We start from the raw sequence: 26,513 nt of genomic DNA on the forward strand, positions 1-26,513 counted from the left end.
AAATTGATGAATCACAAAAACGTGTGAAATTGTGTAAATATTAAATTTCGAATTTTTTTTTACAGACTTTAATTCGATAGAATCAAACAAACTCTTCCCGAACTGAATCTAACACTACCGAACCGAAACAGTCATCCTAATATTGTATTTATGTGAGACGCTAAAATGAAAGCAAACAACTTATGGGGTATTAACCAGGCATTTTCATAACAAACACAGGAGGAGGAAATAACAAAGGACAATAGAACAGAGACATCATGTCATACAACAGAGTATCCTCAATGAAGATTCTATATATATATATATCATGTACATTGCCCAAAGAGCAAAACTCCATGCGCGGTTACATAAGAAAAGGGCAGATGCAGCAAATCTAGTTTTACTGAAACAGACAGTTTTAAACGCTCTGCCAATGGCATCCCTTCTGAAACCATCTGCTGCTTTCAACATTAGAGTTACACACCTCGTACTCACTCAGCAACCTGTTCATTGCACCAATCTTACTCATCAGATCGCCTAACAATTAAGCATAATCCTTAATTTGATTCTACACAAACATCCCGGGTCTACTGCCTCCTGTCTTGGGTACATTAAAAATGCACAAAAATCCATGCAGATTCAATATAAAACCGCAGGCTGCGTGCACAGGTAGCAATGATCCCTAGGAGCATGAGCTTAAAAGAGGGCTGACCAGACCTGACTGACAAAACCATTAACCTTACTAAAAGCTTCTATACTTTAGCACTTCCCTCCCTTTTTTCTCTCATGGTCAGGGAAACTGTTACTACCCTGATCCAGATTCAAGGAATAATTGCGGGACCTCATTCTATGACATTTTGTGATTCCTACATGTAATGTAATGTATGTAAACCCCATGACACCAAGTTCTCTTACATTTTATGGTAAAATACAGATTACATATAATTGTGAGCAGCATTTATGGATTTTCACCGACCTGGTTAAGAGGATTGTCTGGTGATTTCTTCCACATCTTCCATATCATGTCCTTGTACTGAGTGTGGGTAAGTCCTGGTTTCTCCTCCTTCAGCTTTGGGAGCTCAGTTTCTTCAAAGGCCTAAAACAAGATCATTGGCAGTGTTCATAGATATTACCAGACAATGAACCATTCACATGGATAGAGAAGACATGATAAATCTGATTATAGATATTTAACATATGCTTCAAATAAGCTCCCAAGATCTGGCCAACCGAATCTTTCCATTTGCTTGTGGCAAATGTGATTCAATTACAAGAAGCATCTAAATCACAATTTTGTCTCACAAGTTCCTTCCCACGGCCAACATTAAAGATATTGAAGCATTAAAAGTATCTCAAACTTGATGGCTTAAGCACCAGCATAGAGCAAAACAGAGAACCCATCTTCCCTTCTGACATTATCCACATTAAAAACTTTCAATAGACCTAACAATCAACTAAACGAATCCACCACAATTCAGGGTTCCAGTACCAAAAGTATTCAAGCATTCCTCCTAGAATGCTCATCGATTTCAAGAGGATAAAAAGGGAACACGAGCTCACCTTAAACGAGGCCTTGAGCCTTCGCTCCGGATGCCGATCAACCGGCAGAGTATCTGAAACTGCCATCCGGGCAAGCGCCTCATCAACGCCATGGGCCTCGATGATCGAATCATCGCGGTTCGTATTCGTCACCAGCACCATCTTCTCGTACTCCTCCTCCGCCGCCATACGAGCTTGGCGTTTCTTCGCCTCCTCCGCCTTCTTAGCCAGCTCAGCTTGCTCCTCCTCCCGTCTCTGCCGCAGCTCCACCTCCGTCATCTTAGGAATCGGCACCGAGACGCGATTCGCCTTCTTGTCGGGTTTCTTCAAGGCCTTCTCCAACTCCTTCTCCTCCATCTCCGCCAGCCTCCTCGCCTCCGCCTTCTTAGAGACGGCCTCAGCCTTCTTCTCAGCTTCCTCCTCCCGCTTCTTGGCTGCTTTCGATTTCGGACCCTCGGCCTCCCGCCAGTACTGTTCCTCCTTCTGCCGAGCGTTGCGATCCTTCCGCTCGCTCTCCGCCGCACCTTTCCGCGCCCTGGCCGCTTCGGCCTTGCTGTTGACTCCCATCTTCTTCGGCATCTTACCTCCGATCGGACCTTCGCTAGGGTTCCTAATCTCCCTCGAAAATTCGCCCCTTCACGTCGTGAAACGAAAGCGAGGCGACTCGGCTAATAATTTTTGTGGCTTTCCATTCGACTCTAGAAGAAAACTGCTTTCCCTTTGTCAGATAGTAAAGCCCATAAAGCCCAGGCCCACTAAGTGGTTTTTCATACCCAAGATTTTAGTTTTTTTTTTTTAATTTTAATTTTATATTTTAGTTTTTGGTTTTGGTTTAATATTTGTAAATTTAAAAAAAAATTGACTTTTTAACTAAAATAATTTACATAATTTTTCTTATCATTTTTAAATTTTTTTAATTTTAAAACTGTCCATTCGACTCTTTATTTTTAGTTATATAAATATACAATTCGAATGAAATAACAAAATTGTAATTGAATTGTTATAAAAATTGAATGGTTATAATTTTTAAAAAATTAAAAAAGTTGAGTATAGAAATAAAGATTAATTGAAAAAAATTGAACCAAATCTAAAAAGAATTAAACTGCCAAATCAAATTTCAATAAAAATCGCGTATTTAAAATGTTTTTAAAATCGAAATAACCATTGGAATATTAATCTAACCCGACCCAAAAAGGGAATCTTACTCAAATGACCTAGTTGGGTCGCAATAATTTCACGCGCACCATCCAAAATATAAGGAATTAATTTTTTTTGGAAATACGAAATTACCCTTAATGAATACGTGATATTTGTCCGTTCGAAAACAACTTCATTATTAAGACTTCGTAATTAATTCTAAATATAGTTACAATTGATTCTAAAAAAGGTGACAAAAAAATCATCTGTCGAATTTTAAAAAAAACTACGTTTTATTTGAGACTTTCATCTCTATACGATTATAACTACTTCTTATTTTAGTTGTATATTAGTTATATATTAGTCGTAATAAAGTCGTAAAAAAATAAAAAAAAAACGGTATTTCGGACTTTTTCAGTCGAAAAATAGATTAAAAATTGAAAATAAAAATTATTTTTGTTGGTGATGTACCATGAAATTGCTGCTATCATTTCACTAAAATTCCCACCCAAAAACCCAATAAATAATAAGCCATGGACGATAGAGCCCGAAAATAAGACCTATACGTACATATGTACGTATACACGCATAGGAAGTAGGAGGCGTTTTATTATGACATTTATGCTTTTATCAATCATATCAGTACCACTCTATCTCTCTCTTTTCTGTCGGACGCTTGATCAGTGGATTGCGATCCGTTTGACCTACCGGAGATGCGAGGAGTTTGTCGTCGAAGGAAGACGATGGCAGCTTCTCCGTGAGATGCGAGAGCTGCAGTCCCAACGCTGACATTAGCGAGTCGAAGTGTTCAAGCAAGTTCTCTTGCCAACGCCTCGACGGCGAAGGAGCCTCCAGCTCGATGACTACGTCGGCCAAACCCTTAATCCATGACGGCGGGAGAGGATTCTACTTCACGGCGCCGGTGATGCTGCCAGTGATCGGTGGTAAAAATGTGATTGTTTCGGATGGCAAAGTTGGAGAAACGGGGCAACGAATTGTCTGGCAAAAGATTAGGGCTTTGAACTCTGGGTGTGTGCATATATGGGCACACCCGTATATTTCTGTATGAGTCTGCGTAGATCTGCAACATTGATGGAGTAGCAAACAGATTTGAACTTCTGGGCTTCCTTTTTTGGAATGTAATTTTAGGGTTTTGTTCTGGTTTCCGTAGAAACTAGAAACTGAGACGATGAAGGAGAGATTCTCTTAGCTTCTTTTAGGAGAAGACATGTCGGAAGGGGGTAAAGGGGTTTTGTACTGCACTTGCAATATCCAATGCGATCACCAATCTCTCTGGTAAGAGAAGCTTTCAGTGAATTAACGCGAAATTTCATTTCTTGTTTTGGTTTCTCGCTTTCCTGTTTATGTCATCTTCACTGGAATCACAACTACAGTACTGTGTTTGGCGAACTGTGATGGCTAGAGCCGCTTGCACCACAGAAGAAGGCAATACGGCGTAGGGAATTGGAGTGGTTACTTTGTGATAGTGATCCGATCGTTGATCTTGTTCCTTCCATACAGCATTTCCCTGGCGGTGGAACTTACCAGATCATGGAGACTCAACCTCGCTCTGATATCTATGTGAATCCTCCTGCCCTGAAGAAGCTCGATGTAATGTTGATCGGTATGCTTGAAGAGTTTTCTCATATCGAGCTCTGGTATGTCGATCGTGGGATAGTCCTAGGAGAAGGTGAGCTGGATTCGTATAATCCAATCCGCCTGTTTCCACAGGCTGGCCTTCTGTTAGCAGGAGAAGTGGTGGCTTCCATGTCCAAAGTTGCCATCTAATGGATTGTCTGAGGAGAGGAGACACGGAAGAAACCTCAGCAATGTTGGGACTGAGTTGTTCAGATTCTGAAGGCTGTTTTAGCAATTAACAGCAGGGTCCTCGCGGAAATGGGGATACCCGATGCTTTCCAGGAGACACTGCCAAAGGTATGCAGCTTCTGCTTCTCTCTTCTCTTCTTCATGGCTCACATGTTTCCTTGAGTTGTTATAAGTTGATGTTATATGCTGCTGATGAATTGTGTAGTTATAGGTGTTTCGATATTCAGGCATACTCCACAACCCATTATTTGGTGTTGGGTTTTGTGGATTTCACCTTGTCCATAGGTTCTCCCCCAATAGGAAAATCTTGTTCTCGTGAAAGTTACAGAGGGGTTCTAAAACTATGAACAGTTCTCTCCATAATCTCAACAATAACTGCATCAGTCATAACTTTTCGTCTCTTCCCCTCGTTTTCACAAGAATCTTGTTCTAGGATATAGAAGCTTGAAGTGTTGGCTGCCAAACTCCTGTCAGATCTCTGCAGAGTTTCTTTCTAGACATTATCCGTGTGATTCTGCTTAAAGCTGAACATTATATCTAGTTTTTGCCCTCACATAAGATGCAGAGCTTAAAGATTCAGCTTTACAAATCGTATTATGTCTCTTTGAAATTTACTGTCTTTTGGACACTTGACATGAACAAGGTTCAGTACAACCCTGCACGTGAAAAACGCTTTATGCAAAGGTTTCTTGGAGCGGAAGAAACAGACAGAAGACGTGCAGGATGAGTTATATACGGTTTTCCAACGGCTACTTGCTTGTTTTTTTTTTCACTCAGTGCTCTGTTTCTTTTTTTTTTTTTGCTAAAAAAATCTTTGGGCCCAAGCTGTGGAAGGAGTGGTGGTGTATAGTCGCTGCCACAAACATAAATATCATGCACTCATTCATTAAATAAGAATTTTTTTTACACCAAAAAAACGTGTAGAAAAAAATGTAAATACCACCAATCTTTCTAGTGGTTGCTCTTTGATCAAACAATAGTGTGATTCAAGTGAACATATATATATATATATAAGTTTTGGTTTATAAAAGATTATAATATGCAGCCCCTATTGGATAAGAGAGAGAGTAATTGTCTTAGAAGCAAGAAACTGAAAGAGATGATGATGGTCCACATGAAATTGGTAAGAGTAATTTTCTTGCAAGCAAGAAACGGAAAGAGATGGTCCACATGAAATTACGAACGAAAACAAAACAAGTTATGAGATAATTCCGACCTCAATAATGGCCAACTTCTTCCATATGGCCAAACCGAATTGTCTTAAAAATGTTTTGATAATTAAACATTTTGATATTACCACGATCCAACGGTGGTGATACTAAGATCATCTCCGCTCCATCCAACGGTTGTCGTTAATCTCTCTCTCTCCCCCCCCCCTCAAATAAGCAGAAGCCTCAAGTTGCAGGAGGGAAAGGGGAAAATGGCGACTGCTTCTCTCTCCCTACGACAGCCACGGCTCAGCCCCGGCTCTAACCTCCCTCTCGCGCCGGTTCTTCCTCCGTACAAGCTTCATCCCACCGTCTTGGGAAAGTCCGAGCCGTGGCGATCGGTGGCGATTCTTCCTTCTCGGCGGCGATGTGCGGCGGTTAGAACCAGTTCCCGCGCCGACGACTCTGCGCCACTCGATATGTCCCTGGAGACCGCTCTCAAGGTCCTCGGTGTCTCCGAAGGCGCCTCCTTCGAGGATATTCTTCGCGCCAAGAATTCGATCATTGCTTCCTGTAATGGCGACCCAAACGCCGTCGCTCAGGTCACTGTTTCTTCGATTTTTTTATGGTGTTTGATCCTGTGGTGCTTCCCCTCGTAATTCGGGTTTCCCACTGCTGAATTCTGTGTTGCTTCCTCTTTATCGTCAGTTATAGGAATTTCCATTCGCTTGCTTAAATCCTTATGATCCAGGACGAAGAAACTTTCCGTAATTTGCTATCGTCCTCATCTAGATGAATCTTTCTGAGACCCACCGTCTATTTCATATAGAATCTTCTCGGTTTAGCAACACCTTCGTCGATAAACTCCGACATAGGGAAGCAATCTCTTGCGATTAAAGTTTCACAACCTCATTCCAAGTTAATTCCTTTTTCTTTTTTGGGCAGGCTGAGGCTGCGTATGATATGCTGTTGATGCAGAGTTTAAACCAACGACGAGCGGGCAAAGTCGTGAATAAGAGCATTCGTTATGCCGATGTTAAACCCAGCAATGTTTTGGGAACAGGGCCAGTGTCTCAATGGATGCAGGCAACAGCGAAGAATCCGCCTGTCTCGATCGAAACGCCATCAACGAGCGATCTGGGTTTGCAAGCTGGAGTCTATGGAGCTTTGATGATTTTAACATACGTGAATGGGAGTTCAACAGAGTCTTCCACTATACCTTATGCTGGTGCTGATGTACCTGGACTCATCTTGGCTAGTAGCTTTGGAGCTTCCCTGTACTTCATGACGAGAAGGAACGTCAAGCTAGGTAATGATATATCTTCTGTTCTTTCTAGTTTCCTGCAGATCAACATTTCCAGGAAAGAAATTGCAGAAACAATCTGCGAAGAGAATTTTGTCATAAAGCTGAAATATTTTGTTTCTCTGGGTAAAGGGTATTCAAAGCTGAAACCTTTTCTTTCTGTATAGATCAAATCATCCAACGGTGGGTTCCCGATAAATTTAAAGTATTAGATAGAGTTTTGTGCCAACCAAGTGCAAATAATTTACTAGGCCAATTCTCCGGCATCTACTCAAGATGAAGGCGTCGTACATGGGGTCTTGTGGGCAACATTAAAGTCTTACAACTTGGACTTGTTTAGGTGTCGTATGGACTGCAGTTCCTGGAATCTGGCTATGCAACTTGGCTTCTGTTAAAAATGAAACCATTGACACAAAACAGAACTGAAAAAAAAAAGAGCCTGTTGTGTTGTTGTTGGCGCAGGCAAAGCGGCTGCAATAACCGTGGGAGGCCTAGTGGCAGGGGCGATAGTGGGATCGGCCATTGAGAGCTGGTTGCAGGTTGATGTGGTCCCGTTTCTCGGCCTGCACTCCCCGCCTGCCGTTGTGGGTGAATTCATAATCATCTCTCAGTTCTTGGTGTCTTTATGCCTACGGTAAAACCGGAACAGTGGACGTCTGCCAGTGTGTATCACATGTATAGATTAGTCGTTGGCTTGGCAGGTCATTTGCCCATTTATGCATTTTGTACAGAACAAGAGAAACAAGAACATTTGGATTCAAGCTTGCTGGAATCAGTGTTGTATTTTCGCCGAGAGTTGCTGTTCCGGGCGAGTTCATAATCCTACTCTCAAATCTGTGTTGCTTGCACATAGGTTCTCTGAATGTGGCGAAGAAAGACCAAATCGTAACGTAGAGCCGCAAAGTTGTAAACTTTACATTGAAAGAAATAAGACAAAAAATATAAAAAAAAAATATATATCTGAGGGAAATAAAGACGGATCTGTTGAGATATTCGGGCAGGATCACAATCTAACATAGTTACAGATTTGGGACAGCAATCTTTCTTAAGAAATAAGAAAGGCGGCTTGGGTAGGGGCCAAGGTGTTGGGAGGGTAACTGAGCCCTGCCCCTCTCACGGAAACGGCCGGCCCAGCACGAGCTCGAGCTCGGCTCACAAGCTCGTAATCAAGGAAGACGACCACAACGGTTATGTCGTCGTGGAAATGGCGGCGTACTCCTCTGTCGATCTTCTTCAGGTCTGAGTATCTCATCTCTCTCTTCTTTGCCGCCTCTTGCAATGCCGCTTTCACCAGCCTTTTTGCTATTCCCTGTATATATATACACACATACATTGCTCCAGGCTGTTTTCCGACAACAAAAAGACCCAAAAAAAACAGAGATGGGTCGTAATTCTTACGCTGCGTGGATGATTTTGAACAATGTCGACGGCTTCTTGGTTGCTCAAGTGTTCCCAGAGCCCATCCGAAGCACATATGATAAACTGATCGTGTGGCTGCAGTTGATGCACCGTGATAGCTGGCTCTGCACTCAGTATTGGCTTACTGAATCGTTCCCGAAGGCGGAATTTGGGTAATAACGGTTCTCGGTTGAACTCAGACCGTTTCAGATACACATCCCCAATGGATCTCGAAATCTGTAAACGATACGCTACTTTAATAAGCTCATTGAGAAAGGAAAAAAAAAACGCCTCAAGACGATCCTCAAGAATCAGTACCACCCTTGAATCAAAACAGGGTTGTTTTACCTGAATGATGCCCTTCACCCGCCACACGTTATGTTTCAGAACCACGATGCCTGAATCGCCTGGATGCAGAGCCTGAAGCTCACGACGAACAGACTCTATAGAAGCGTTATGCTCAGCCGAGAGCTGGATGGCGTGGACTTCCCCTGTTGCTTTCATGACCCGCCCCAGCACCGCCCTTGAGTCACCAAGGTTCGCAACATACAGCGTCCCATTGCATACGATGCTGACGAGGCAGCACGATCCAACTGCCGCTATCTGCGGTTTCATTGGCCACTGTCTGGGCACGACAGAGAGGAAGCCATCTTCGGTTGCCTGGAATGCTTTCTTTATCACGTCCACTGACATTGACTGATTCTCTGTAGCAAACCCTGTTTGCAGAGGAACTGCATAAGCTCAAAAATTCAAGAAAAACAGGATCCGGGCATGGGAAAGTTCGTCGTTTAAGGGGAAACAAAAGGAAAAACTATATTATCTATATAGATAAGCTGAGTTAAGCTTATAGTTTACCAAATGAATCTCCAGGGCCATGCTATATATATGCAACTGACAAAAAAAAAAGACAAACACAAGGCCAAAACATGCCATTTTCAAGAGCTTGGCCGGTTACTACTCACTCTTGAGATGTTGGAACAAGTTATTGTTGATGAAATGAGCGGTCTCAGGGCCACCGTGACCGTCATAAACACCGACGAAAGTGCCATAGGGACCAGACTCGTGTGTGCTGAGACTGCCTGACTCGAGCTGGCTCTGGTCCTCAAGCAAGTTGTTGGCTTGAACCACGGCCATGGAGAAGTCACCACAGGCATGCTGACCAAAGTCTCTGTACCACAACAGCCCGTCCTGCTGACCACCGGAATCTGAACCAGAACGGCCCGAACTCGGCCAGAAACAGGCCCTCAGAAGGTTCATCAACCCTGATAACATCCCTCATCTCATCCAAATAGCCCCCCGGTCGTAATGGAAAGACATCTAAGCTCACCAGCCAGAGAACCAAGACAACAGAACTCTTCTTCTTGATGCACGAGAATCTCACACTGCAAGCATTCATCAAAGACAGAAGACAGACTGCAACAATTACCATCAACGAGCCAACAGCCATTTCTTGCAGACTAGTAACGACTCCGCAAACAGTTCTTAAAAATACATATCTACATGAATGGATCAATAGTTAATACACGATGTTTATAGATGCAAATGGAAGCCTGTGCGATGGACCAGCAGATAGATCATGTAGAAGTATCAGTTTGGAGAGGAGGAAACTTGTTCTGCATTTGAAAATTTGGGGAAAGAAAATGGAATCAAGATGAACAATAAATTGCAAAACTCGTGAAACACGACGTTGAAGAGAAATCGTCAAACCGAGCAATTTCTTGATATTGGGTTCTTTGGTTACGGGTCTCCAGCACAGTGATATAGTCAGCGGAAGAGGAACAGTTCAGTTCAACGATCCGAAAATTCAAAGGGTTTACTGTTTCTCGGAAAGATTCAAACTTTTCGATTACCCACCGAGGAAACATCGACAAAAATACAAGGAAAACAAAAAGTTGGAAACTTTACCTTGGGAGAGAGAACTTCTACACCTGGGGCCTGTGGTATAGCTTGAAGAGGAAGAAGATCTGTGGAGGAGGAGTCTGGGATTTTATGATGTGGGTATGGAAATGCTCGGTTAGATCTAAGGATCAACCAAACTGGAAAAAAAAAACTCCTGGAGCAAGAGGATGAGGAAGAAGACCACCAGGCACTGGTAAAGAATTTAGCTGGACAAGGCTTATAATCTCTGCTTCCAGCAAGAAAGAAGGGAGGGAGAGAGGTCAAGTCGCCGAAGGAGAAGTCTCTATCAAAGGCTGCTGCTTGTTGTTGTTGTTGTTCTTTCTCGATGAGATGAAATGAGATCCAAAGTTCATCACTCTAGGCTCTCTCTCTCTCTCTCTCTCTCTTTTGGGTTTTGGCTGTAGAAATGGAACAAGTGTTGTTCTCAAGAGATTGAGATTCTCAGCAGACAAGACCCATAAAAGACCAACGATGGAGAGGTCGGAGCCAGCTATGCAAAGGTCCACTCCTCTTTGCTTTGGGCTCCACAATCGAGAGAGAGTCAGTCAGTTAGGTTAGGTGACTCCAAAGAAGGACCAAAGTATTTTTTTTTTTTTGCATATGGAGAAATTAAAATTTTGTTTATTAGATGATTAAAGAAATTAAGGACCGATCTATATGTAAAAATGGATATCAATGTGTTCAATTTTTTTATTAGTCTGTCATGTCATGGAAAAATCAAAATGTTGACTGTTGATCTCTTATTCTCTAAGAAATTTTCTCTTCGCCCGTCTATTATGGAGCTTCTAAGTTGATTACCATTAATAATATCAAATTTTATTATCAAAACTCAAATTAATTACTTATACTGCTTACAAATAAATGTGGCATCTTAAAACTCCATCTTAGATATAAAAAAAATGGCTCTTTTACAGTTCCAATACGTTGGATTTAACATACATGAAGATGTAATCCTAAAAAATGTCGTGCAAGCAATAAAATTGGAGTATTATTTGCTCTAATTTTTCCTTTGAAATCTCTATGAATATTGCTGAAAGAAATGTTTTTTTTTTTGGGCTGTAGAATAAAATATTGGATGAAATGGTAAACGGCCATGAAAGAGGTGGTCCAAAAAAATGAAAGGAAAAAAAGATGAGGGCATAGCCTTCCCCTTGAAGAATGAAATTGAATAATAATCTATTAGGGGCCCGAAAGTGATTGGGATATTATATTTATATATATGGATATGTCCCTTTACCTAACATTATTTAATTATGAATGTGCCACTGACTACTCACTGGATTTTATTTTGTACTTTTTTTTTAGAATGCCAATAAGTGGGCTTACATAATACAACATCTATCATGCAAAACCTCATATCAAACACCCACAATTATTACTAAATATGATGATTTTAATATATGTATACTACAAATGCTTTTTTTATATTAAAAATAAAATTGCCATAGCTTCTTCCAATGTTTGGTAAAAAAAAAAATTAGACTTTGGTAGTGAGTATGCTCTTTCTCCACATCACAAATCATATGGTGGTAAGAACAACTAACATAAACCGTGCACGTAATTGTATGTAAGCAAAGCTCTGTTGACGACACTCTCAAACGCATATGTCGGTGTGTGCCGTAATCTTTGAGGATCACGTCAGTTTCATGCTGCTGTAGGACTGATCGAGGGAAAATGAGATGCATTATCCATTCTTGATTTGCAGATGTAGAGACGAGGCTAACTCGCGAGCTAATTCATTTTTACCGAGTTAGATTGGAAAAATATAAACTCAAAAGAAAAACCGGTTCAGCGAACCAACTCATCGCGAGTCGAACTCTTCATGGGTCAGTTCCACCGGCCCGTAAGCTATCTTGTGAGTTAAAAATATTTTACTTATAAAATCGCTTTTTTTTTTATTCGGCTTGCGAATTGAGGCGATCTACACAAGTTGAATCGGTCTGAAACCAGCCATAGCTTTCAAAAATAGGCTGCAACCGAGCCGGGTCCAGAACAGTCCGGCTCAGATTGCATCCCTGCACTGATTCATGGGAGATGAAGATGACGAAGAAGAGGAGAAAGGACTCTGCGATAACATTAACAGACACGCACATGTTGATAGTTGTGTGTTGCAATCTTCAGAGGATCACTTCAGTTCCTTTTGCGGTTGTTTAACCTAGATTTGGATGGTGGTGGACAAGAAGAAGAAGAAGAAGAAAAAAAGGGCCAAAACGAGAGAAGGTTCAGATAAGCAAGTGCCGTGTTGCCTTTTTTAATACAATTTTCTTTTCATTTATTTAATGTGCTAAAGACCAACTACATATGGACGGAGGGAAGAGCCAGACAATTCTCCATTGGCTTGTGTGCCCATCTGCCGCCTAGGAGCCTTCCTTCCTTGACCCATGTTATATATATACATATATAAATATGAAGAAGCTCGCATAGATGGGATCTCAGAGAGAAAAACACTGCTTGGGCCAATGGAAGAAGAAGTTGAAGATATTGTAATAGTGGGAGCAGGAATAGCAGGTCTTTCAACAGCTCTAGGGCTCCACAGGTATGTATTATCTATATATGTATAAGCATATGATATGATAATGCAAAAATGAGACGAGTGAGTGTGGACCAGACAGGGGATCAGGAGCAAGGTGCTGGAGTCGTACGAGGATCTGAGGGTGACAGGGTCCGCCCTCACGACTTGGTTCAACGCTTGGAAAGCCTTGGATGCTCTCGGCCTCTCCCCTGCACTCCGTCCCTCCCACCATCGCCTCCACGGGTATATGCATACAGTAATACCTCTTAAGATAATCCCTCTATTCAACTTCCCTTACATTTTTTGAGTTCTGGATGCAGAATTGCGGTTGGCTCGGTTGTAGCAGGCAATCATCCCTCTAGACAGCTCTTGTTCGGCCAATCCCAGTATGTTTCTTATCTCTCAGCCCAACCTATTCCATGGATCACACAGTGAATGCTATAACTCCATCATCATCATCATCATCATCTTCTTTCCTGTTTCCTGTTGTTGTCAGAGAACATGAGGCTCGATGCCTGCAGAGGAAGCTGTTGCTGGAGTGTCTTGCAAGAGAATTGCCCCCAGGGACCATAAGGTTCTCCTCTAAGGTTGTCTCTATTCAACTGTCGGGTCTCTTCAAACTTGTTCATCTCGCCGACGGCACTGTCCTCAAGACCAGGGTATAATCTCTTCCCTGATCCCCCTCTCCTTAAACCAAGAAAACATGCTAACCACTCTTTAGGACAGGTTTTGGTAGGATGTGAAGGAGTAAACTCGATTGTAGCCAGGTGGCTAGGCTTCAAAAACCCAGTTACCACCGCTCGATCAGCCATCCGGGGCCTCACCCATTTCCCAAACGCCCATGGTTTCGGCAATACGATCCACCAGTTTCTTGGCAACGGTGTCCGTTCAGGCTTTATCCCCTGCAATGACCATACAGTCTACTGGTTCCTAACCCACACCCCTACTCAGCCAGGTAAAATAACCTCTTTTTTGGATATTACAAGTTCAGTTTATCCCTCTGAATCTTACTACAATCACTGATTTACCTAACTAGATGAGGAAACAAATCCGACTAAACTGAAACAATTCGTCCTGGACAAGCTAAAGGACTTACCTGACAATGTCAAAGGCATCGTGGAAGACACAGACCTCAGCAGCATCGTGATGTCCAGGCTGAAGTACCGACCTCCATGGGAGATCTTATGGGCAAACATCACAAAAGACAATGTATGCGTTGCAGGAGACGCACTTCACCCCATGACACCAGATATTGGACAAGGTGGCTGCTCGGCCTTGGAGGATGGCGTTGTGCTTGCTCGCTGTCTCGGTGAAGCGCTGAGAGCCAATAACCTGAAAGGTGACACCGAAGAAGAGCGTTACAGGGGGATAGAAAACGGTCTGAGGAAATATGCAAGCGAAAGGAAATGGAGAAGTATCGATCTCATAACTACGGCATATATGGTCGGCTTTATACAAGAGAGCCGAGGAAAGTGGACTAACCTGATCAGAGACAAGTTACTGTCGTCATTTCTCTCCAGGATGCTGCTGAAAAAGTCGCATTTCGATTGCGGGAAGCTTGTTGAGGGTTCTCCATGATTACCTTATTTGAACTCTACTTGGCCAATACTTCAGCTTCAACAATAAACCTCCTGTGTTTTATCCTTTCTTTTTCAAAGTTACACATCTTACACGAAAAATGAATGAAAGATATATGGATTGCAGTATGTACAAGGCTTTTTTCTGGTTGTTAACTGAGCAAAAGACAGGTATTAGCATCTGGATATGGAAAACAGAAGTCGCTTTGGTCCCTAGCCTATGAAATTGCGTCTCAAGCCAGCCAAAGGGTATCTATAGAGCTTAGTTTTCATTAGATCCAAGACATCGCACATAGCAAGAAAGAATAACAATAGCTAAAGATGGTGACTTTGGATCGAAAAGCTTGGGGATTTAAACCAGACAAAAGAAAAACCGCAGCAAGAGCTTCGTGATTTATTCGTTTAAGGCAAAAAACTCTGGGAAATCGAAGCCCAGAGATCTGGTAACCGGCTAACGTCCTAAGGAACAAGCAGAAGGAATCGGGGGTAGGGTTTCTAACACAATTCAGAGAAGTGGAATTTAGAGACAGACCAGAAATGGAGACAAGGTACGATACAAGGATGAAAGAACATCCAAAACACGAGAGAGAGAGTAAAGACCTCGCTCGTCGACGACGTCGAGGGACCAATGAACGATGCGGAGCTCTGAAGGTCAAGAGCATTGTTCTGTTTGGATCAAAAGGAAGGGGAATAATAACAAGTGAGAAAACGCATAAATGAACCAATAGAAGATCGGAAGTGTGGGAAAGGCAAACCTGATGGCCGGCGGCAGCGACGCAGACGATCATCTTCTCCGATTGACGAAGATGTCTATGATTTTCTCTTTTCAATGGCGACGAATGTTTCAGTACCGGATTCAAAAATTTTGGATATTGTTTCCTAACGAAATTTCCAATTATTTAACCTTTTTTAATAAACTATTATTCAATCCAAATAGTTTAGATGTTCGATTGATGGTTATTTTACCAAAATAAAGTAAACTATATGACATATTAATAAATGACTTTAACATATTCTAAATATCGGAATCTACAAAAAGAGAACACGGATTGTTATAAATTTGTGATCCATCTGATAAAATTATAGAAAAGAAAAAAAAACATGCGAATATTTTGGATACGTAAATCTACAAACAACATAAGTTGATGAAAAAAAACTAACTCTAGTATATACTATTAAACTATGAATATGATATACACTGGCATTATTTGGTAATAATGAGAGTTAGTTTGGTAACATTAAATATAATATTTCGTAATAAAAAAATAGAGACACTCACCTCACACGTTCGATAATAGGTATTTGAAAAGGAATATTAAAATATGATATTTTAATAGAATAATAGTTTAGTATAATACTGTAATTCAAGCAAATTAAGAATATGACACGTGGTGTATATGGCATTAATGGGCCCGCATAAGGTGGCCCGATTTCCAGGCGGAGGTCCAGTAGCCAAAATCGTGTTTCATGTTTTTTACCCCCTCATATTATGTCATGTTTTAAGTTTCGACCCCATTGTTTCAGATAGTGCTCATCACTCCCCATCACCAAACCAACTCGGTAGAGTAAAACCAAATATGTACGTAGATGACAAAAAAAAATACGTACTTTGTTGGTGAAATCAAACTATCGTCACATGATCTCGATATAGAATTGTAAGTGATGTTATAGTAAATTGTGACCGAATATTTTTTTTTTTGGTAACCGAGTATCTTTTACAAATATTCATACTAATCTCGGGATTGTAGATCACCTATTTAATTTGAAATATATGTCATCTTTCTAAATTTTAAATTCAAATTCGAAGTATAACAAACGTTTTGCATCTATTTTTCAGCGGTTGAATTATGCAAGTTTAGGTGATGGAATGTCAAATACATTTTTATTTATTTATGATTTGTAATCACGACGAGTAAGTGTGTTTTTGTGTGTATATATATATATATGGTCTGGTCATTAGTAGATCGATATTCATAGTCGAAACGAAATCTTACCATAATTGCCGAACCCACAAATAAAAAATAAAAAGAAAATAAAAGAGTGGAAGGTGAACCAAATCCCACGTCTGCCCAAATCTCATATCCAACTGTTTTTTTCCTGTCAAATATGTCATATCGTCATTTCATACACAATTCCTATAATAAGTGATATTATATATATATATATATATAAGTAAATGGTTTTGGTAATAAATAACGCAGATTCATTCAGTGTGCCGTAAGAATATTTATTTAGGTTTGATGGTTACATGATCATGCGCTTCAATTTTTCAACCTACCCTTCTAGAATCCCATTTCTTTTTCTCTCTCTCTCTTTATTCTTCTTTCGTGTTTATATATAAGTATATATATATACATATATATACTTCTCTCTCACACACATAAAGATACACATTGTGGAAGCCCTTTTTGCCCCACCATGCCCAACTAACCAAATTTCACTATACTCAAATTTCCGTTTTTGTATCCCACGTACCTATTAGATACTATCCATACACATACACATACATATATAGACACACACACATTGTATTATATGCATGGCTATCTGATGTATACACATAACTTTGAGATAGAGATCATATATGGTGGAGCATTATATTTATTATTTGAAATCGGTAAAACGTAAAACGGGTTTTATTTTATGGTCACATATTCACGTACGATAAATACATTAGAAAATGTGTGTTTTTTCTTTGCGCAGATATCGTAAATAAATTATCAAATTAAATTTGTATAGTGGAGATATCATAATAAATTAGTCGATCTAAAGATCTGTGCTGACATGTTATTTTATCAGCAGAGGATTATAAATATTATCTGCAAAATAACATATTGTTTATTAAGAATTCGAATACATTATTGACATTTGGATTCTCCATGGTTCCAAATTGCGTTCATCGGCCGTCTTAGATCGGCTGCAAAATATAATTTAATTTGAACTTAGTTCCATCTTACGATATCATGATGAGAAATCAAACTTAGATATGCAAACATATATGATAACTTAAATGTTGTTCATATAACACAACAGGATTACACAAAAACTTTTTTGGTTTCCGATCAATATTCCAATTAATAATGAATCAGGGTTGGTTAGAGATTGTCAATAATAATAATAATAATAATAATAATCAAGTTTCTAGAAGACATTTAATTTTAAGGGTTTTTTTAATTGTCTATGACGCATCTGTTGTTTTGGTGGATGTTTTTTTTTATTATTTAATTCCTTGTTAAGCTTCCTGTCATTTGCCATACTTTAAAAATCAAGAAGCAGTAGTCATGATCAATGGCTAATATATATATATTAGCTAAGTAATGAGGACAGTGGGACATGCATATATATATATATATATATATATATATGTGGATAAAATTAAAACTAATGAGCATATAATTAAGGGAGTCAATTAGGCGGGAGGCCTTTGGTTGACCAACGCCAACATTGCATACTACACTCCTTAACTTTACACCTACCGGCACTCTTGCCCTTTCCTTAATTATTGCAATTCTCTGTTTTTAACATTTCCCTACTTTATTATTACTCATTTTTATTTGGAAAAGTTGTCATCTTTTTATATGGATTAATTAATATTATATACACACAAACACCAAAACCTGGGTTTTTTTTTGCTATAGAAAAAGATATTGTCCACGTAATTAAGGGAAAAAGAAAAAGATGATGACTTTGAAGCTAGGGAATTTAATGCCATGTCAATATATCACTTGTATGATATGATCCAAAAATGAAAGGCCACCATACACTCCTTCAAACCCTTCCCACCAACTCACAATCTAGAAGCTAGAATCCCAATCTCTCTCTCTCTCTCTCTCTCTCTCCCTATATAGACACTATATAAACTATAAAGGGAAGGCTTTTAACCATTCAAAACCCAAACACAAAGACACAACCCTAGTGCTTCAGTGTTCCTCCCCCCAGCCCAAGAAACAGCGAAAACCCCTTTTTATGTCCACTCCGGTATAAGTGGATAAAACCCGCATATATAGAGGGGGAAATCAATCGACCGATTAATGGGAAGATCACCGTGCTGTGAGAAGGCACACACCAACAAAGGGGCTTGGACGAAGGAAGAAGACGAGAGACTGGTATCTTACATACAAGCCCACGGCGAAGGCTGCTGGAGATCACTTCCAAAAGCCGCCGGCCTCCTCCGCTGCGGCAAAAGCTGCCGCCTCCGGTGGATCAATTACCTCAGGCCCGACCTCAAGAGAGGCAAATTCTCCGACGAAGAAGACGAACTCATCATCAAGCTCCACAGCCTCCTCGGCAACAAGTCTCTCCCCTTTTCTCTCCTCTTTCTTTTTATATAATCCAGTTAGGGTTTCTCAAATATAGCGAAAGTCCTCATCTTTGCCCTTTACATTGATTTCTTCTCAGGTGGTCGCTCATAGCGGGAAGATTACCAGGAAGAACTGATAACGAGATAAAGAATTATTGGAACACCCACATAAGAAGAAAGCTCCTTAGCAGAGGCATCGATCCAGCCACTCACAGACCTCTCCATGAATCAGCTTCTCAAGATCCGAAACCAACCCAAGATTCTACCGACAAAAACACCATAATCTCCTTCTCTTCTTCTCCTCAGAAGCCAGAGGAAAACCCAAAGGGTTTGGCGATCACGTGCAAAGAGGGTAAGCTTGATCAAGAAACTTCCCCAGGCTTGGACCTCGAGCTCAGCATTAGTCTTCCCGACCATTCTCGTCATCAAGGCTCAAAAAACGGAGGAAATGATGAGAGGAGAACGACGCGCTGTTTCGCTTGCAGCTTGGGGGTAACCACAAACGGCACGATGTGCGGCTGCGGGAGAGCGAGATGCGAAGTATTCGGAGCCGGGAACAGCAGCGGTGGCGGCAGCAACGATGTCATCGTTAGCCCCGGATACGATTTTTTAGGTCTCGCCAACAATAGGAGTAGTATTTTGGATTTCAGGACCTTGGAAATGAAGTAACTGAATCAATGTGGTTTTTTGTGTAGAGAAATTTGATTAACGTGGTTTAGGGTTTAGAGAAATTTGATTAACGTAGAAATTGTAACTAGTGAGCGGGATTGCGCACAATTTATATATATTCATAATCTGAGTTTGGAAATGCTGCCAAACCCTTTTCAGATCATCACATATTCATATTTAAATCATATAGAACGTGTTTTATATCCCTCATAACCATGTACACATTGCTATAAATACATGATGTGTGGTGTTTGTAGAGGCTATTGTTATCATGAAACTTATTTAAATGGATTTAAAAAAAAAAACTTGTCGAAATTTTTTTTTGGCACTGACCATTTCAAAGATTCCATGTAAAGTATATCTCCATGCATACGCACATCACGCGAATAATATCTTAATATATAGTTTTATTGATTACTGCTGGGTGTGGAATTATGTGAAATTATACCTACACTGAACCCTAAATAATTGATATGTATATATATATATATATATATAATATGGTCTGATGAATAAATGCGAACGTCAAATCAAACCATATGTGAGAGAACCAACCTCCCAATGGACCCCTTTTCTCTACCGAACTCAATTTATTTCTTTGTACCAACCTACCTACCTGCTAATGTTAATCTTTGTCCTCTTGCACATACATACATACATACACACACACATATATATATATATATATATATATTGGATATGAAGTAGAAATAGAAAAACATGTGACATGAGGCGGAGGTCAAGGAGGACAAGGAGAAGGGGGAAAAAAACGAAGAGGACAAGTGAAGAAAGACAGAGACAGATCCACCTGCCACTTGCCCTTTCTGAAATAAAAAGGTTATTTAATTACAATGACTTTTTCAAGAGGTGTTAGGTAGAGCCAATAGAACCTTCCATTTAGATTTTTTTTTTTATTTACTTTGTGCCTTTTTTGTCTTTCCATATTTTCCCCCAAAAAGGAAATGACTAGTGAGTTTTTATTTATTTGTTTAAGAATCATCTTTAACTGTTTAAACGACAATGCATAAGGAGTATGGTATTGGTGCGGCCTTTTACATTTTCTCTTTATTTTATCATTAAAATGTTACAAACTAACGTTGTATATAAATCCACATAATGTGTATAATTTAGTCATTAGTACCCACCCCAAAAACAAAGTCTGAATATGAATGGGCCCAGCCCAAATACCAAAAGATGGGGCCTTCTCCAAGTAAAAGAAAATTGAATAGACAAAATGATGGGCTAATTTAAGCCCAATTGTTTTGGGCCATTGGAAAGCCTTTTATTCAAAGATTCTCTCTCTCTCTCTCTCTCTCTCTCTCTCTCTACAAAAAGATTTTGCTACACTGGTAAACAACGAAGGTCAAGAGGTTGAAAGAGGAAAAAAAAACAGGGGAAAATGGATACAACAGATGGAGACTATGGACTCTGTGTATGCTACACATTCGGAGTCTGAGGGATAATGAAACCGTATCTTGCGCTTCGGCTGATGGGCAAATGAACGTAAACCTCGTGAACTTCCTGCTTACACACATCACCTCTGTCTCGGTCCATGGCATAACACACGTATATAGTGTCTATCACGTTATCCATGACGTGTACGAAGAAGCCCAGAACCACAATCAGTAAGAACCAAGCCACAGCCGCTACCAAGTATGAATCGACCTCGTCCAGATCGCTCACCCCTTTCAGGATGCCCCATGCCTGTTTTTGCAGCATCACAACATCAAAAATTCATCGGAAATGATAAGGACAGGGGAACAGTTTCAGAACCCAAGAACATTGTCAAGAACCAAATCAGCTATGCATATGCTATATGAAATTCCAAGCTCGATCACATTCGGACATGGGGTTGATCTGATTTTTTTCAGGTATCTACCAAAAAGGAACGAACGAGCAGCCTGGATATGAGAATTCTATGTAAAGAGAGAAACAGAAATCTCCACCGATCATTGATTAATGAGAAGTGGCAATGCTGAGAACCAGAAGGATTTAGTTTACTTACAGCGACTGCATAAACGGCTGAAAGAACGAATATGATTCCAGCAAGCAAACGGGTAGAAACGGTCTCGACAAAGACAGCAGAAAGGAGATTCCTTCTCAGAAGCTCGTAAGTCAATTTCGCAGATGTGCAGTAGGCTTCGCCCGTAATGGCGGCGAAGTTGATGGTGAACTTGTTGAGATAATCGACAGCTGAAACCAACGTGTTTGCGCAGCATCGGAGAAGCATATTGATCATTCCTTGTGGATTCTCTTGTCTTGCATTTTCTGCAATGGCTCTAACCACCCGAACTATACATATGAGGATACCCGATAGACACACCGTGCCAAAGGATGGCCCAAATGCATTCCTACAAGGGGGGATCGAGACAGGGATAGTGAGTCATACCAGACACTGAGACCGGAGCATATCTTGATCCTTTACATACATAATCTTTGATAAAGTACACAAAAAAGGATAGGGATATAACAGAGAGAGATCCACAATCGAACAAGATGCTAATACTGAGAGAATCAAAGCCTTTTCCATAGAGATTTTGAGAAAAGAAAGATGGGAATCACCTCAAAGAGCTACGGATGGACTTTCTAAGCGTCGAGTCCTCCATGGAGAAATACCACTGAGAAATCGTTCCACTTATCACATAGACTTGCATTTCCACCATTACAGCCAGAGACCAAAGCATAGTGATAATGGCCAGTGCGAAATAAGCGGGAACCCACCCATCTTGCTTCCAGACACAAAGATATTCACCGTTGGATTCCTTCGGCACAACTTTCCCATTGAACCTCGAAAACAACAAGAACACGACGATGGGCGCGTAGTAGAGAACCAACCCGAGGGTCAACAATGGCAACACGAGAAAGAGACCCAAGTTCTTGGACAAAGCATCAGAAGCAACCCCGATTACTTGGATGGTCAGCTCAATTCTGTGCCAATTCGCTACGAAAATCCAGACAATGATCCCGATGACTAAGAAAATGAACACGAGAACGATAACTCGGTAGCCTAGAGGAAGGGCATCGCTACAAGAAGAGCTAACAGTACAAGCGACGAACCAGTAGACATTGAAGAAGGTTGGTAATACAACAAAGAAAGGTAAACAAGCATACACTATCTGCTTAGTGTAGTGTTTAAGCAAAAGCAGCACCAGAAAACAAAAGGGCACGCTCAGGATAAGGGTCACCACAAGGGTCCAGATTAAATCCTTCTCGAAGACCGCACCCGACGAAGAGTTTCGACCCGACGCGATACTCGAAATCCAGAACCCGCCAAAGAAACCCGTCAAGGTCGAATTTTTCACGCAGGAAGTAGAGCTGAAATCGTAGGTGTACGAAGATAAGTTACCGTAATCGGTATTCCTGTGGAAAATCGAGAAGATACCAAACCCAAAGGTGGAAGCGACGAGAAGATCGAAGAGAACTAGAAAGGGAATGTCCTTGAAAGGCCTGAGACCGAAATTGTAGGAGATCTGAAGGAACTGGGTCGGGTCGGGTTCCGGATCAGGTTGGCCTGGGGAATCGATAGCCGACGAAGAGGGTTTCGAGAGAAGAGGGTGAGTCGGAGAGGACGAGTCGTATACGGAGACGGGTTTGTTGGGGTCGCCGTCGGCGGCCGCCATGGTCGTTCAATAGAGAAATCTCTGTTTGCGGAGAGCGAGTAAAGTGAAGAAGAAGAAGAATCTTTTACTCCTTTTTGTTCTCTAGTGTATCGTCTGATGAGGCGGTGGGATGGGAACAGTGCCGACGAGCGTCCAAGCGGCAAGGCGAAGACGATGGAAGAAGGCAAATTAATTTAATTCCTAATACAACATTTTTTCAACCATTACAAAATAAAATAAAAACATATGTTTTCCAATTCATACCATATTTTGTATTAGATACGATAATATTATAATTTGATTAATACAAATATGGCACTTTGTATCGTTGGCTTGGAATGAATTTCGAGGGTGAAATTAGGAGAGATTATATTAGTACAAGTTCAACTATATGGTGTAAATGGCATTTATTCATTTTCCATTTTGTTTTAAAACGGCAGAGAAGACTAGTTGTATCCATTTTGGTTTCGATTCGGTTTGATTATAAATATGTTTTAAAAAAAATTGCAATCATTCTATTATTTGATGTCCAATTCGATCCGGTTAAATTCGGTTATATTGTTTGATTGGATTTCGGTTTTTATCAACAAAAATATTTATTTAAAAAAATGCCGTTTTGTTTGATTATTTTTTATTTGATTCGATCGTGAATTCGATTTTTTTTCGTTCAAATAAAATAATAATCCTTCGATTTTTTCTACATGGAATCGGATTCAATTATTAATGAATTATACATTATTGGATTGGAATGGATTGGATTAATCAAATTGATCATCTGATCCAAACTTTTGGACCGTGTGACTGTGGCTTTGGGCCCATTCTCAAACCGACCGTACCGTATTCATTTTTTATCAGCCGACAGAATTCGAACAAATTTCGGAATTTCGTTGGATTCGGCGAAAGCTCACATTGGGCCTATGAAAGCCCATTTTCAACTAGAAAAAGGCCTCATTGAGCCTCGTTAACACGTGTACATGCCACATTGGTTGGGCCGCGTGGAGTCCTATTTTAAGGTTTTATCATGGATTTAATAAAAATAGGGTGTTGAGTAATAATTATTATTATATCTACCGTATGAAAAGATTCCATCTTCCGACAGGCATGAACAGTAACAGAGTGGGTGGAGGGCAATATAGTCTTCCATGTAATTTTTTCAGTCGGTTTGTGTGTTCTCTGAAATGTGTCCGGACAGCAAGAGGCCAAAAAGGCAGCTCCAAAATGATTGCGCGACGAAATGGGAATCTGAATTATTCTTCCTCATAATTTGTTTTAAAAAAAAAATAAGAAAATTGATTTTATCCTCTCTCTTTTTTTTTCTTCCAAACATTTGGTTGGATTTCTAACCGAAACGAGACCAAAGAAGAAAGAGGCGAATTAATCGTATATGCAGCAACTGTTGATCAAAGTAAAACTTTAAACTTTCATTAGTAACCTCAAATTTCTTAATTAAAAATCATACAGTCACGCGTTTGAATATTGGACAATTCACCAATATAAAAAAACCCTCAAATTCTGAAATTCTACATTTGTCAAATATTTGAATTGTTTTTGTTTTATAAGTTTTATGCTATTTGTATTTTATGTAAGTAAGAAAACTACTTCCAGATTTATTATATATCATACGTTGATTTACAAAAAAACGTTTATAACATCTTCACAACATAAAAATTTATAATCCGAATCATTTGCACAATATAATTAGAGAATTTCATATAATTTGATATAAGAACTTGATTTTGATAATATATTCATGAATAGATCGATTGTAAAATTAACATGAAGATGGTAAATAATGGGAACAAAGCTGATGGTTGGTGGAAGAAGTCAAGGGGACAAATGGAGCAGAAGAAAATGACAAAATGGTCCCTCCTTTTTGAACTATGAACAAAGCATGCAATGCATTTCTGCCCCTCCCAAATTAACATTCCCTCTTTGCATGTTTGATGTGTTCCTTTAAAGTTATTTCTAGCTATATAACTGCATTTTTTTTGTCTTTTATATATATATATATATATATATATATATATATATACACACACATAAAAAGAATATATTATAGAAAAAAATCATGCATGGAAACTCATGCTCTATTGTCATAATTTCAAGCAGATGTGGAGATATGATGTTTCTTCTTCTTCTTCCTCCCCAAACTCCAAATGTTTTTTTATTATTATTTTATTCTAATTATTGAAAAGACAAACTAATCATGATGTATAATGAATGATAGGTATAACAAATCAATAGACTCGATAATTGCTAAAATTATGTGTAGATTAAGTTATCAGGGAAAAATTCTAATTATATATTGGCTTTGTATTTTGACATAATATTAGCATCAGCAAATCACCTAGTCTATCTCATTTAGCAACAACAACACTGATAATAATATACTTTTTTTTATAATTTAATTCGAAAATTCAGTAAAACTCTAACTCAACTACATCTTCTATAGAATCGAAGAAATACGGGTGAATATTTTTCACTTGAATTTGAACTTGAGGTAAAAACACATTTTACATGTTTTTTTACCATTAAACCATCGGATTATATGGTCTTTTCGTTGTATATATACGGGTGAATATCTCTTTGTTGTATATATATATGTACTTGTACGCAATATTATTATACCTCGAATTCTGTATTTATACCTTGTTTGCACACTTCAAAAGCATTTCTGTATTGCTGCTGCTGCTTATAAGTGTTTATTGCATATGCTTCCTTTGTATGCAGTGACAAAATAGATACCAACAATTTCATCACATTATCTCATTCTGTCCTTCTCTCTTGTTCTTCTTCCTTGTCCAACCTACTCATCGGTTTTAATTTGCAAATCGAACATGAAAAATCTAAATGTTACTCTTTATATATTTATATAAGATAGAAAAATAAATAAAATCATGGTTTTTTATTTGAGGGAAAATAAAATGGTGAAAGAGTCATAGATTGGGGCATTTTGATAATAAAAAAGCAGCTTCACTCTTATTGTAAAAAAAAGCAACCACGCCCGTTCTCCTCTCAATGATAGCCCTCTACTTTGTAATTATTCTCCCTTGTTTTTTTTATACACATAATGATTATAAGGACATAATATACATGTGTATTTATATGGATAAATTCATTCGAGACATTTCATTTTTGTTAGGTTTCCTTATTATGCCAATAAGGATTATAAGGACAAAGTTAATTTAAAAAAATGGTGTGTTTTTTTTTTTGATAAGTCGAATTTCCCAGACCCAAAAGCCCGGACTAATCCCGGCCCACGGATGCGAGCCTGCAACATACACGTGGGTGTAAATCGTTCGAAACCGGCAGACGATGAGAAATCTCCATACTTTTGGTGTTGAACTTACGACCTCGCTTGGGGAAGTGAATTCTCAAACCAACAGAGTTGGGGGATTCCCCAAAAAAATGGCGTGTTAGTGGTAACATTAAGAAAAGATTGGGAAATTTTAAAACGTGCCTCACACCGCTAACCATCCGATTATATACTTAATCGTCTAAGCAAAAAATTATCTTCTTTAATTGTTTAGTTTTAGTTTATGATTAAGGAAAGGCCATAAATTAAAATGACCCCCTTCCATAAAAATGCAGCGAGAATAGTGCCAAAAAAAAAAAAAAAAAAAGAA

General features: G+C 39.5%; 6 protein-coding genes and 1 pseudogene across 6 annotated transcripts; 4 read left to right on the forward strand and 3 right to left on the reverse strand.

Moving 5' to 3' along the window:
* Positions 1–220: 220 nt before the first annotated feature.
* Positions 221–2,198, reverse strand: LOC104804084 (coiled-coil domain-containing protein 124). The gene is made up of 3 exons (XM_010528245.2): positions 1,540–2,198; positions 956–1,075; positions 221–482 (listed from the first exon to the last, which is right to left on the reverse strand). The coding sequence occupies exons 1-3, from the start codon at positions 2,095–2,097 to the stop codon at positions 471–473; spliced, it is 690 nt and encodes a 229-aa protein (XP_010526547.1). The 5' UTR covers positions 2,098–2,198; the 3' UTR covers positions 221–470.
* A 1,873-nt stretch (positions 2,199–4,071) lies between these two features.
* LOC104804085 lies at positions 4,072–5,462 on the forward strand (annotated as a pseudogene).
* Positions 5,463–5,878: 416 nt separating this feature from the next.
* Positions 5,879–7,726, forward strand: LOC104804086 (protein CHAPERONE-LIKE PROTEIN OF POR1, chloroplastic-like). The gene is made up of 3 exons (XM_010528246.2): positions 5,879–6,232; positions 6,576–6,939; positions 7,396–7,726. The coding sequence occupies exons 1-3, from the start codon at positions 5,903–5,905 to the stop codon at positions 7,569–7,571; spliced, it is 870 nt and encodes a 289-aa protein (XP_010526548.1). The 5' UTR covers positions 5,879–5,902; the 3' UTR covers positions 7,572–7,726.
* Positions 7,727–7,819: 93 nt separating this feature from the next.
* On the reverse strand, positions 7,820–10,663 carry LOC104804088 (probable protein phosphatase 2C 64). Its single transcript, XM_010528247.1, has 5 exons — positions 10,237–10,663; positions 9,294–9,713; positions 8,680–9,047; positions 8,332–8,568; positions 7,820–8,242 (listed from the first exon to the last, which is right to left on the reverse strand). The coding sequence occupies exons 2-5, from the start codon at positions 9,601–9,603 to the stop codon at positions 7,979–7,981; spliced, it is 1,179 nt and encodes a 392-aa protein (XP_010526549.1). The 5' UTR covers positions 9,604–9,713; positions 10,237–10,663; the 3' UTR covers positions 7,820–7,978.
* Positions 10,664–12,138: 1,475 nt separating this feature from the next.
* Positions 12,139–14,448, forward strand: LOC104804090 (FAD-dependent urate hydroxylase-like). The gene is made up of 6 exons (XM_010528248.2): positions 12,139–12,766; positions 12,839–12,985; positions 13,063–13,128; positions 13,239–13,401; positions 13,469–13,697; positions 13,779–14,448. Exons 1-6 carry the CDS (start codon positions 12,612–12,614, stop codon positions 14,318–14,320), a joined length of 1,302 nt encoding a protein of 433 aa, XP_010526550.1. The 5' UTR covers positions 12,139–12,611; the 3' UTR covers positions 14,321–14,448.
* Positions 14,449–18,114: 3,666 nt separating this feature from the next.
* LOC104804091 (transcription repressor MYB4) lies at positions 18,115–19,451 on the forward strand. Its single transcript, XM_010528250.2, has 2 exons — positions 18,115–18,613; positions 18,718–19,451. The coding sequence occupies exons 1-2, from the start codon at positions 18,351–18,353 to the stop codon at positions 19,286–19,288; spliced, it is 834 nt and encodes a 277-aa protein (XP_010526552.1). The 5' UTR covers positions 18,115–18,350; the 3' UTR covers positions 19,289–19,451.
* A 1,063-nt stretch (positions 19,452–20,514) lies between these two features.
* On the reverse strand, positions 20,515–23,099 carry LOC104804092 (choline transporter-like protein 2). Its single transcript, XM_010528251.2, has 3 exons — positions 21,851–23,099; positions 21,294–21,639; positions 20,515–20,992 (listed from the first exon to the last, which is right to left on the reverse strand). Exons 1-3 carry the CDS (start codon positions 22,906–22,908, stop codon positions 20,726–20,728), a joined length of 1,671 nt encoding a protein of 556 aa, XP_010526553.1. The 5' UTR covers positions 22,909–23,099; the 3' UTR covers positions 20,515–20,725.
* Between the last annotated feature and the right edge of the window lie 3,414 nt (positions 23,100–26,513).

This window comes from Tarenaya hassleriana, unplaced genomic scaffold (assembly GCF_000463585.1).
Source record: "Tarenaya hassleriana unplaced genomic scaffold, ASM46358v1 Cleome9, whole genome shotgun sequence".
Classification (NCBI taxonomy): domain Eukaryota; kingdom Viridiplantae; phylum Streptophyta; class Magnoliopsida; order Brassicales; family Cleomaceae; genus Tarenaya; species Tarenaya hassleriana.

Coding starts and splice junctions, on each gene's coding strand:
- LOC104804091 (XM_010528250.2), top strand. CDS start 18,351: ATGGGAAGATCACCGTGCTGTGAGAAGGCACACACCAACAAAGGGGCT. Junction 18,614..18,717: donor CACAGCCTCCTCGGCAACAA/GTCTCTCCCCTT, acceptor ATTTCTTCTCAG/GTGGTCGCTCATAGCGGGAA.
- LOC104804084 (XM_010528245.2), bottom strand. CDS start 2,097: ATGCCGAAGAAGATGGGAGTCAACAGCAAGGCCGAAGCGGCCAGGGCG. Junction 1,076..1,539: donor GGCTCAAGGCCTCGTTTAAG/GTGAGCTCGTGT, acceptor ATCTTGTTTTAG/GCCTTTGAAGAAACTGAGCT.
- LOC104804092 (XM_010528251.2), bottom strand. CDS start 22,908: ATGGCGGCCGCCGACGGCGACCCCAACAAACCCGTCTCCGTATACGAC. Junction 21,640..21,850: donor TCCATCCGTAGCTCTTTGAG/GTGATTCCCATC, acceptor CCCCCCTTGTAG/GAATGCATTTGGGCCATCCT. Junction 20,993..21,293: donor CAGCCGTTTATGCAGTCGCT/GTAAGTAAACTA, acceptor CTGCAAAAACAG/GCATGGGGCATCCTGAAAGG.
- LOC104804086 (XM_010528246.2), top strand. CDS start 5,903: ATGGCGACTGCTTCTCTCTCCCTACGACAGCCACGGCTCAGCCCCGGC. Junction 6,233..6,575: donor ACCCAAACGCCGTCGCTCAG/GTCACTGTTTCT, acceptor TTTTTTGGGCAG/GCTGAGGCTGCGTATGATAT. Junction 6,940..7,395: donor GAGAAGGAACGTCAAGCTAG/GTAATGATATAT, acceptor TTGTTGGCGCAG/GCAAAGCGGCTGCAATAACC.
- LOC104804090 (XM_010528248.2), top strand. CDS start 12,612: ATGTTATATATATACATATATAAATATGAAGAAGCTCGCATAGATGGG. Junction 12,767..12,838: donor ACAGCTCTAGGGCTCCACAG/GTATGTATTATC, acceptor AGTGTGGACCAG/ACAGGGGATCAGGAGCAAGG. Junction 13,129..13,238: donor CTCTTGTTCGGCCAATCCCA/GTATGTTTCTTA, acceptor TGTTGTTGTCAG/AGAACATGAGGCTCGATGCC.
- LOC104804088 (XM_010528247.1), bottom strand. CDS start 9,603: ATGTTATCAGGGTTGATGAACCTTCTGAGGGCCTGTTTCTGGCCGAGT. Junction 8,569..8,679: donor GGGTGAAGGGCATCATTCAG/GTAAAACAACCC, acceptor TATCGTTTACAG/ATTTCGAGATCCATTGGGGA. Junction 8,243..8,331: donor TTCAAAATCATCCACGCAGC/GTAAGAATTACG, acceptor ATATATATACAG/GGAATAGCAAAAAGGCTGGT.